Genomic DNA, 11,377 nt, shown 5'->3' with positions numbered 1-11,377 from the left:
CCCCACATGTATCCATACCTTGCGATCAAGGCGTCACTATCCAAGCTCAACGGGAAGAAAACCACATCTCTCCATTGCTTCTTGTCCAGCTCCGCCGCTCTCTTCTTGTTCCCTTCCGCAACCGTCTCCTTCATGGTGGCCACTTGTTTCCCCTTGGTGGTGGCAGATTTCTTTCCCATCCTCGAGAGCCCTGGAGGAGATGGAAAGTCGGGTGAGGCGTTGAGGACGAATGTGGGCACAGGGGGGTCGCTTGGCTTGAGGAAGAAGATGGTGGATGGAGGAACAGGTGCGAATGAGTCGCGCCCCTTCGCGTTTTCCCCTTTTATGGGGAACAAGCGTGGAGAAAGGGGCGACTATTCGCTGCTTTCTTTAGAAAGTTACTGTTTTACATTAACTACTACAATCCCATGACCCCAAGACCTACGGTAATTACGCAGAGTGGACATTGATTTGTCTGGTCGTCCTAACCACTGCACGCGCAACACTTCCTCGACACGTGTCCATGCACTGTTTGGGGCCTAACCCAACGTACCCGGCGACACGTATGGCTCAGGCCTAGGGGCTTTTGTTGGGGTACACAAACAGGGGTGTATGTTTGCCCTGACTTGTGCACGGACACGGGCCTCCGGCACGGCAGCAAGAGAAGCAAGCTTCACCAAGTATCCAAGACTAAACCAGGCCAGAGAGATGTAGCCCTTTGAAGAGTCAAAGGGCGGATCAAGAAGACCAAGACAAGCCAAGGCAACAAAAAATCACCAAAGGAAGGCCTCCCTTTCCGGGCAGGCGAGCCCGGTCAGGACGAGGCCACCCCGAAGACAAGTCCCATAATCTCCCCGGTAGGCTTTGCCGGGACCGCTGGCGATCCACCTCCCCGCCAAGACTCCACCGCTCCACCTCACCACATGCAAGTCTTCCATCAATGCGGTGGCGAGCCCTCAGGTGACTAAGTGGCTGCCGTTTGGCATGTGGCAGCCGTTTAGGAGGGAAATTACCTCCATGTGACACCCGTCCAAAGGCGTGTCAAGCAAATAGGCGTGAGACGACTACGACGGCAAGGTAGAGCTTGTCGGTCTACACCCACAACATGACAGCAAGCAGTTCATTTAATGCACCTTGTCATGTCTACAGAGTTAGGTATGATAGCACTGTTAGTTATCCAATCGCTGGATAATGACTGTTTTGCAATTGTGGTAACCCCTTAGCCTATAAAAGGAGTGTCGTGGTAACCTTAGAAAGGATTCAGACCCTTGTGTACCATACGCGCGTAGCTGCTCTCCCCGAAGCAACCTTGTCGGGCTAGAGCGTTGCGCCTCCACCACGGTCCATCCATCAATCCACCAAAGCAGCAGTAGGGTTTTACGCCTCGCGGCGGCCCGAACCTTGGTAAAAACTACTTGTGTCATCATTGTCGTGCTGCTCCACGGCCTCTGCTCTTTGTGCTACGCGATTTCCCCCCTGTCGAACCACGAAGGGGCCGATGGCCCCATAGGTGTTCGTGTTCCACCACGACAGGGCTATATATAGGCAGCACCAATAATCTAACCTTTACACATCTTTATGCACTACTCGATGGGACTGGGTGAGAATACTCGGTGAGACCAATTAATACAAAAGGTTTGAACTTTAGGATTTTTTGTGAGACCATATGAAACCTCTTGGTGGGGCCGAGCTAAGCTGACCTAAGCACTTTCCACACTACGGTGTCACCGATTGAAACCACTCGAAAATTATGAAGTGAAATCAGTTGGTAACAGAAGGTTGGCAAGTGCTCTTCGATGGGACCGAAGGGTCAACTCGGTGAGACCAAGATGTTAGGGCTTAGGCAGTGGCTATGCCAAGTGTATCTCGGTGAGTCCGGCTGAATGCATATCGATGGGAGCAAGATTGACTTTAGGGTTTTGGACATAGATGAATGTGAGTGTGACTAAGGATTTTGGAGCAATATCTCTTTGCACTTGAGCAATTAGACCTGAACAAAACCTCATCCCTTGTAATAGCATTGGCTTTCCTATGAACTCAATATGATCTTGGACCACTAAACTAAAAAGTAGAGTCTTGAAACTTTGCCAACACATGTCCTTAGTAGCTTGAGGGGTCCATATCTCCATCCAAAGGTTTGCCTAAGTTGAACTCCTCCTAAAATATACTCAAGGAAAACATTAGTCCAACAACATGTATGTTGACATGAATTATCAAAACCACCAAGGGAGCAAATGTGCTTTCACCTGCATACCGTAGAAGTAGGAGAGAGAACCATTGTGTAAACAAACCAACGGACAGGGTTATCCATGTTACATTTTTTACATAGATGTTGGTCATCAAATTTCATCATAAAACCAAAAGAGAACTAGCATGATCACTGGTGGTTTTGCCGTGTAGTTTTTTTAAGTGAAAAGCAAGCTCGGCGGAGATAACTTTGAGTTACAACCTCTAGGAGCTTTGCATGCTTACCTTGCACGCATGTTGATGTTAAATGCAACTACAGCAGGCGCAACGGAGCGCGCCATACCATCTAGTGGTCACGAAGCCCCATGCTCAAGCAGCCCGTCCCTATATAAAGCTACATTGTCAGGGAGAACATTCACAAATCCTATTGCTCCTCGCCTACAGTTTTAGTCCGCTTGTTCCTCACGTACATGCAATTCTTTTCTACAATTGTAGTCCCCGTGTTCACATAGGTTATCCACTCTGAAGAAATGGGAGTCGACTACCATGACGGCTGCGACTTTTGCTAGCATCCTCATTTTGATCTTCATCATCGCGTTTGTACTCGGAGCATGAAGCGTGATAGCAGCTCTTCACTTTTAGATGTAACTACAGATACAGATAATGATTATAAGATACAATTGCTTCAATACAAAAAACTATTGGGAAAAAGGGGGAGGGGGGCATTGCCCCCCTAATCCTAATTTAACGATTTTTTGGGTGGTGTTTTTCTCAAGTTTTATTTAACGCACTGTTAGGCTTCTTGGACATTGTTTGTTGCTTGTGAAAGTCTAAATCAGCGGCAAATTTATCATCACACAATGCAATTATTATGCCTCTCAATCTCACGACTTGCCTGTTATCATTGACATAGTGTGTGAGTAATTCTGGGCACATATATCTGTTCTGTAGTGTTTGAGATATGTATTCAATATAATCTATCCACTTTATCTTGTACAAATTTAAAGCCATTATTCATTTTAGTTTATACTTGCTTCTGAGATCATTTTGTAGAGCTCATGCCTGACTATATCTTTATGGGATCAGATGTCACACTTAAAATCAATCATGCTGTGAGTTTTGTATCTGAGACCAATTTATAGCTCGGGTTCTGACTATATCTTCCTGAGATAATTTCTTTGATTCATTTTACAAATTTAAGTCAATTGTTGAAATATTTTGTACAGATATGTGTACGCATCTATTTATATGTGATGATGTCATCAAATTACTTTTGAGGTCATGTGATCAATTTTGTTTTTATCAAAAGGCAAGGTACATATTTTGAATTAGCCTATAGTTAGTTTGAAAACTACAAACTGAATATAGGTTCTATGTAAGTATTCTTAGATGCAGAGTGAAAGCTTTCATTTCCTACAAACTGAAAACTACAGCATTGTCCATCGTATTATCACAAGTAGGAGAGAACTACTATGTAAACAGACCAAGAAACGGGATTATCCACGTTACATATTTCCCAAAACATGCATAAATGTTGGCTATCAAATTTCATCATAAAACCAAAAGGAGAACTAGCACGATCACTGTTGCATTTGTCGTGTAGCTTATGTTTAGTGACTTTGAGCTACAATCTCGAAGGCATGCTTACCTTTTTCATGCATGTTAATCCCGAATGCAGCTATAGCGGGCCGTACCATCTAGTTCAGTATAACCCAGGTATTAAGAAAGGATATCCCTTTTGTTGTTGTTCTCTCCCTTGGTTTTCCTTAAATAGAACTCCATTAAATTTACCTGTGGTTGAATAGCTAAAGGGACAATGGTAACCCCAGCCCACCACGGTTCAAGTCCTGGTGCTCACATTATTTCTAGATTTATTTCATGATTTCCAGCAATTACGATTTCAATGATAAGACATGTTCCTATCGACAACAAGGCACCTACAGTAACTTCATAAATCTCAAGATGATATGCCGGCTCAGTCTTTCAAAGGTGCTCATAGGGGTAGGGTGTGCATGTGTACATTCATAAGGATGAGTGTATACGCGTATGTATGAGCACTTGCCGGCACAGGTGAGTGATGGCTTTGTTAACTTTAAAACTCCACAACTTTTATTTCCAGGGGCTATCCTCCTTTTCAAAAAAAAAATCCCACCAAAAGCAAGAGAAAATAGTAACAGTATTTGCACTTGCATTTCCTCTTGGTTAAGCACTACCAATTCAAATGAACACCTAATCTTCCGGTAAGGAACACACAGTAGCAACATGACCAAGCGACCATCCAGAATCCACAAGAGAAAATAAAACGACGACCAACGCCCCACTCCAGCCCAACACAAAACTGTTCAGACGGAGCATTCAATATAACCCAAGTAGTAAGAAAGGAAATGTCCATTTTGTTGTTGTTGTTTTCTCCCTTCGTTTTACATAACCAGAAACTCCATTAAAGTTACCAGTCAAGGGTACATGTCCTGTGAACTACACAGCACAGGATCAAAAGGTACAACCCTCCACACACCCACTCCCTGGAGTGCTCTGCAGAGGCTGAGGCGTTGGATGACGCCTCAAACAAGGCTCTTCTGGCTTCTCTCTGAACATCCCAGGCTTCCTGGCGTGGAGGATACACAGGATCCTGGTACAAACAAAGTGGTCGCACAGAAGCACCGGCCTTGCATTGCAATATGCTCCGAGGCGTTGCAACTCACACGGTTGTGTGCGCGAGGTATTCGCCATGGTTGTAACTGAGGCGCCGGAGCGAGGCAGAGTGCAAGGAGCGGACCAAGACGGCGCTGGGAATGCCAATGGCCTCGCACCCTTCAGGAGAGGACTCTGAAGGAGCCTTTGACTGGCTGCCGCTCGCGCCTATGGAGGTGAAGGCGGCATTTAAGCCCATGGAGGAGGGCTCTGTCCCAATTCTGGAAGAACAAAAGCGATCCCTTTTTAGCACGTGGAAAGACTTGAACAGGTGGTGCCAGGGAAGATCGTACTTACGTTAAATCAAAACGATCCGTGTCTGAGCTCATCGCAGCACAAATGCCGGAGGCAACCCACGGTGGGATAACCACATCCTTTATTTCCATGCTGTAACACATGTTGCCTGGCGGAGGAGCGAACGCTGATCCAGGTTCTTCATCTAAACCAGTAGAGGCCAGGCCAGTATCGGCTTTCCTCATCTCCCTGCATATGACCTGCAAAAGCATGTATTCACGATATCAGAATTTCAAGTCACGCAATTACACATAGATATAGCCCATATAAAATCCTATCGCGGAAACAATAGAGTCTACAGAAATGAAATGACCTCTGGAATATGGAGGCAACCATTTTGAAATGGCGCCGGTGAATATAACACTGGGACGTCTGTGGCGGATAATGAATTCAGAAAGGACCTGGAAAATCACAAAATTAGATTATACAATATAAAATTCTGGCAGGTCAAAAGGAACAGAATAATTACTAGAGACTAAGCACCCTACTTGTAGTTCAACAAGACATCATATAAGCCATGAACGCTCTTATTGCCAGTAAACGAAAGGAGTGACTCTGTAGTGTTGTCCACCTCAGATAAAGCATCTATATGAAGTGTCTGCAAGTTCAAGAAAAATAAAGCTCGAACTGTCAGTAACTGCAGCCTGGCTAGCAAACAAGGGAAAGGTTGAAGAAGCAAACAGTACCTGGCCCAGATTGAGTGTTTGGATTTTTGAAAATTCCATCAGGTCATCGTCAGTAACCTGCTCCACTTCAGCATTGCAAAGAGGCATAGAAAAGCGAACACCCTGTGACAATACATTCACAAAGTCCTACAATCATAATCCTAATAGGAAAAAAATATTTTGAGCAAGTACGGAGCTCAAAAGAAACTAAGCTTGAATTATCTTAAGCAATTGGATGACTTAGAGACCAATGTACCAATATTATATCTCACTCCTATAATTAGGGTACCACATAAGGGTATATAATTGACATGAACTATCAAAGCAATGTTACTTCCAGCAAAATGGCCAATCAGAAGAAACAATTATTACACCCTCCATTCCACAATGTAGTGCCTATAATTTATCAATATCTATAATACCAAACATATACAATATGAAAATATGTCTCATGATGTATCTAATGATATGTATTTTGTATTCTAAATGTTAATATTTTTCCCTACAAAGTTGGTCAAAGTTTGCAAAGCTTGACTTTTGGAAAAAAAATCTATATGCGCTCCATTGTGGAACATAGGGAGTACATCACAAAATACAATGTTTTATTCCAATGTAGAACCACTAAAACACCATACGTTCTCAAAAGTTATAAAAAAGATACACAAGGAGTAGTCTCGGTAACCAACAAGCGTATCTACTTGATTAAAGTGTCACACAAATCGCAAGCAAGTTCATACTGAAAATAATGATTGATCAATGACGGAAATATGCCATAGTAACTTGCAGGCATATATGGATTTATTTTAATGTGGAAATTAAACCAAAGTAGAGAAAGAAACAGAATGGAGAGCTTACATGTTTTCGCAGTAGTGACCGTATGCCACGTGTAGATTGTGACAAGTAGGCATTACAGGACTGCTTCTCCAAACAATTTCCACGGATGAATAGAGCAACAAATTGTGCTGTATAAACTAGATAACAAAACCAGTGTTCAGTACGGTGATGGAGACTAACCATAGATAAAGTAATAAGTTCCTAAAAAATAGATAAAGTAATAGTCTAGAACCTAAATTAAATATTCCAGGGCAAATGAAGGCAACCTTGAGCAAAATGTGGCATTACATGCTCAAAGTTCTCATTCATATTTTAATAACAAAGTTTAAGGCAGGAAGAAATTCATATTGTAATACTGGGCAATGCATCTTCCACTAGATAGAAATGTTCACTGTTTAACATAGATAAATCATATTTTGCATCAGCTGTCATGAGCTAATGCATTTCTTAGCAAAGATATACCATTTTGTGCATGTACAATGAGGACATCATGGACAATAAAATAGTTAGATTTTTCATATAATCATTGAGGTTTGAGTAAGATACCATAAAAGATGTTCAATTGATTCTTGCGGAGCATGTAGTAAAGATTCTGAAACGAGTCTTCCCAGTCCTGATACCTCTTGAGAAGGAACTCATTTTCTACATGCCAGAAGGGGGAAATGTAAGGACTTACATCCACGGGAATTACAGGGATGTTTATTCTTTAAATACAGGAATAATTCAAGTCCAGTGATTACCTCCTCGTGCATTTGATGAGAGCATAGCAGATATGATGGAAGCAGGTAACAGGGACTGTGGATATACCCATGATTGCAGTGCCCTTGAGAACAAGAATTCCTTCCCAGGCCTTGCGCATCGTGAATTTTGAGACCCACCACGATAACTCTGAGTGATGGGCCCAGCAATACTCAAATTGTGACACCTGTTAAACGGAAGAGTTCTTAGCAGGAGTATTTGACACTTGGGTCTTTGAGGCAGATGATCTAAACATAAGAATGACAATATAATTTCATTTTTAAGTAATTTTGAATTCTCTTTCCTAGTGTTCTACTAGACATATTTCCACTACGAGCACAGGAAATTGAATAGTGTGCAAATTTTGAGGTTCTGTACAGCATCTTTTGAGGTGGGCACATAGCCATTTTCATATATAATTTTCCGAGTGCCAATTTAGGATATGTCAATGGTTCAACCAAGAGACAGATGAGGTTTCTTTGGGAAGAATGCACTTTCTACATGAAAATTGTTTGGAAGACAAGAAAGAGAGAAGCAAATGCACACCCACCACTTCACAGAAGATGATGAAACGAACTGCAGAGTAGTCTTTAAAGTGAGATCCAAAGGAGCTCTTTTTCCTGGAATTTTTATCTTAGAAGGGCACACTTCTGAAGACTTCAAAGGAAGATCACCAACTTGTACGTTAGGGGCATTGGAAGCTCCAGAAGCATCACGAGCTCCAAACCCTTTCATCACTTTTTCCTATCAGAAGGCACAAGAAAGATTAGCGCATGCAATAATATACTCCCTCCGTCCCAAAATAAGTGTCTTGAGCTTAGTACAAATTTGTACTAGAGCTAGTACAAAGTTGAGACACTTATTTTGGGACGGAGGGAGTATATGTAAAATACTGCAGTGCACTAGATAGATACTCCTTACCATATCAAATTTGTTCGAGGCAGGTTGCTTGTCATCACCGATGTGTAGGTCGGATACACTCCGTAGAGCATTTTCACTGTATTTCTCAGCTTTCCTGAAACTTGGTTTCGCTGCCTCCACAAGTGATGGAATAGAAGAGTCCAACTTAACAGAGTCACCGCTGAATTGTGATACAACAATGCACATAAGAGAATAAACATGGTATAATACAAGATGCAGCAACTTTAGTCAAATAATTACCGCAGGAATGAAGATGACACGGAATGTGAAGTAGTTACAGTATCAGCAAATTTGGGAACCTTCTCATTATTGAGTAAAGCATCCTGTTTACAATTTCAATAATATAAGATTTATATCAAAACTATGATACTGTAAAGAATTGCAGAGCAATGAGCATCATTAAACCCATCAAAATGAATAACGTCTCAGATGTCTAACCTTACAGTTTTCCTTTCCAACGTTTCTGGATTTTTTAACTGGGAACACCTCTGTAACACGAGTGTTGATATATTTGGGTATTTTTTGTTGCTCCATATTCCGAAGCCCATTGCTTGGCCTAAACCCACAAGATAGGTGTCAAACTTTTGATCAAGCACAATAAGAACATCAATATATAAATACAGCAGATTTACCTATCAAATGCTGCAGAAGCAAATAACTGATCATCAGCAATCTTTTCAGAAGTGCGTCTCTTATATTGTTCTCCCTGCAGAAATTAATCATTGGAATAAATTTCAATGCTTAGAACAGGGGCTAAAGTAGAGCGATATTTGCGACATTTGTGACATTCATGTATAATGTGGAGACATAACACGGCAGAGAAACATGCTACAGCAGGACATGCCTATGGTTCTCTACTTCTCCAGAACACATTCAAGTGACAAACTGAAAATGTGGTTGATTTGCTGCACATTTGACTCTATACAATCAAGCAACAACATATCGCTTATTAGATTGCAATGTGGCCCTGCATTAAGAGCTTGTTTCGGGCTTATTTGGAGCTAATACTTGATTCACATGATTAGTAGTTTAGTACAGCTTCACAGGTCACAATGTATTTCACAGAGCGTTTAGTCCAATTAGCATTTGCAATGACAACAGAATAATCATGGATTGGGGATATAAATCAGGGGAACAAAAGCATTACCCGCAGCTCCGAGGGAGTCTTCCTCTTCATCCTCAGGACCCCTGCCGGTCTCCCAATCAACGCGCCACCACTCACAGCAGATTCAATAGCAGCCTGCGCCATTGCAGCATCCAAATACTCTTAACTCTGCATCCCTCACTCTGCCTTGCCCACCCTACCTTTCACTCCTTCAGCCTACAATCCAAGAATGACAAATACATAGATATTGTGATTATTTTCCACATATCAAAACTTATAATAAAGTAGGCATAGACATCGTAAACCCAATCAAAAGGCAACATATTTGTAGCATTTTTACAAACAGGCGCAGAGGGGCTGGATCTGATTGTCAAGACACAGAAACAGTCTCCCAAAATTAACTCTCCACCCCAGATTAATATTTATAGCACAGAAGAGGTGGTCGATGGCACATCCTCGTGTCCAGATGTCCAGTACTAAGGGTGCATTTGGTTCGAGGGCAAGGAGGGAAGGGTTGGGGATATCCTTCTTTATTGGGTGAGTGGTTGGAGGGATGAGAGGTGGTTAGGATGTGTTATAGCGCTGCTAGAAGGAGGGCGCGAGAGGGCCGGCCAGGGGCCTTTTTGCCCACGGCCGGGCAAGAGGGAAGGGATTTCCTTCTTAATTCTTGCTTGATTAGATTGATACATCTCCTCTCTTTATATAGAGAGGTTTACTTGACTCCCAAGCAAGGCTTACTTGACCCCTAAGCAAGCAACCCTTATCTCTAATTAACCCTAAGACTAATGGGCCCATTAGGCCCATTACGTACTCTAACAGGATGACCCAGATTTTTGTTTGCTTGGAAGCATGAGAGGTGAATAGGTTGTTTTGTTATGATGACCTCTTTGCCGTGAGGTGGTGAGATTACTCCTGATAATTATCTGTTATATGTTTCCATTTCTTATATTAAGCATCATCTACTCCTGACAATTATATGTTACCTGAAGCCTGAAGTTATGATAATTCATAACCTCATTTTGGTATCATACTAATAATCATATGTTCAAGCAATTTTATTCAACTTCCGATTGGCATTATTCAATCTGTACCAGTGATTTGTTTGCTAAGAGAAATTACTCAATTGGTACTTACGATTAATCTACCTCCCATATGTATAATCCTAATATTGGTTATATCTCACATTTTAAACAGATGGTTAAACATGGTTAATCATGCACACTGGTCAGTGATTAATCAGGCATCATTTTGTAGGTAAATTTTCCTTGTTTTACATAAACTCGTCAGTGCTTAATCAGGCATCATTTTGTAGGTAAATTTTCCTTGTTTTACATAAACTCGTCAGGACAACATTGACCGTAGGATATAACTGGAGGTGGTTCTCTTATTCTCTAATCTTACACAAGACAAAAAGCAGTACTCTTTTACTCTGTAAAATTTACACTTATCCAAAGATATACAAAGTGCACATGAATGACCAGAGCGCGAAGACGCTGTGCATCTCCCAGCTGCTGGAACTGAGAAGATCAATTTAGCACGACACATTGGGTTCCGTCGGCGCAGGCCCTAGCATCTCCTAGCAGCTAGCTAACAGCACAGCACATTCGGCCGCGCCTGCTGTTTATCGCGGCAGCAGATCTGAGAGAAGGAGGCGGATCGAGGAGAGCTCCGGGGCGCCAGGGAGCAGATCAACGAGAGTGCGTGGAAGGCAGGAAGAGAGAGAGAGAGAGAGAGAGAGAGAGAGAGAGAGACTGGTGGGGAGGGGGAGGGAGAGCAGGCTGGGTCTTCGACCGCTGCCGCTCGCCGTTCACCGGACACAGTCGCCCGCCCTAGATCAACGCGCCGAGGCCCGATCCACGCACCGCCACCGCCGGGCGAGACAATCGCCGCCGCGGCAAGCCCAGAGAGGGGCGAGGGGGTGCTGTAGGGCGATGGATAGGAGAGGTTTCCCCGCCGGCGGGGA

At 42.8% G+C, this 11,377-nt stretch overlaps 1 protein-coding gene across 1 annotated transcript in view; it reads right to left on the bottom strand.

The window, feature by feature from the left end:
* Positions 1–4,464: 4,464 nt before the first annotated feature.
* LOC119277212 overlaps positions 4,465–11,377 on the bottom strand; it is a 7,466-nt gene continuing 553 nt past the window's right edge. The window contains exons 2-15 of the mRNA XM_037558464.1: positions 9,457–9,630; positions 8,942–9,015; positions 8,748–8,865; positions 8,550–8,632; positions 8,310–8,469; positions 7,939–8,132; positions 7,391–7,575; positions 7,197–7,292; positions 6,672–6,787; positions 5,838–5,939; positions 5,640–5,749; positions 5,465–5,552; positions 5,155–5,351; positions 4,465–5,078 (exon numbers count right to left, since the gene is read on the bottom strand). Of these exons, the coding sequence (XP_037414361.1) occupies positions 4,865–5,078; positions 5,155–5,351; positions 5,465–5,552; positions 5,640–5,749; positions 5,838–5,939; positions 6,672–6,787; positions 7,197–7,292; positions 7,391–7,575; positions 7,939–8,132; positions 8,310–8,469; positions 8,550–8,632; positions 8,748–8,865; positions 8,942–9,015; positions 9,457–9,558 (1,839 nt within the window). The 5' untranslated portion in view covers positions 9,559–9,630 and the 3' untranslated portion in view covers positions 4,465–4,864. The remainder of the gene's footprint in view (positions 5,079–5,154; positions 5,352–5,464; positions 5,553–5,639; positions 5,750–5,837; positions 5,940–6,671; positions 6,788–7,196; positions 7,293–7,390; positions 7,576–7,938; positions 8,133–8,309; positions 8,470–8,549; positions 8,633–8,747; positions 8,866–8,941; positions 9,016–9,456; positions 9,631–11,377) is intronic.

This window comes from Triticum dicoccoides, chromosome 3B (genome assembly GCF_002162155.2).
Source record: "Triticum dicoccoides isolate Atlit2015 ecotype Zavitan chromosome 3B, WEW_v2.0, whole genome shotgun sequence".
NCBI classification, from domain to species: domain Eukaryota; kingdom Viridiplantae; phylum Streptophyta; class Magnoliopsida; order Poales; family Poaceae; genus Triticum; species Triticum dicoccoides.
This window is presented reverse-complemented; position numbering and strand designations above follow the sequence as displayed.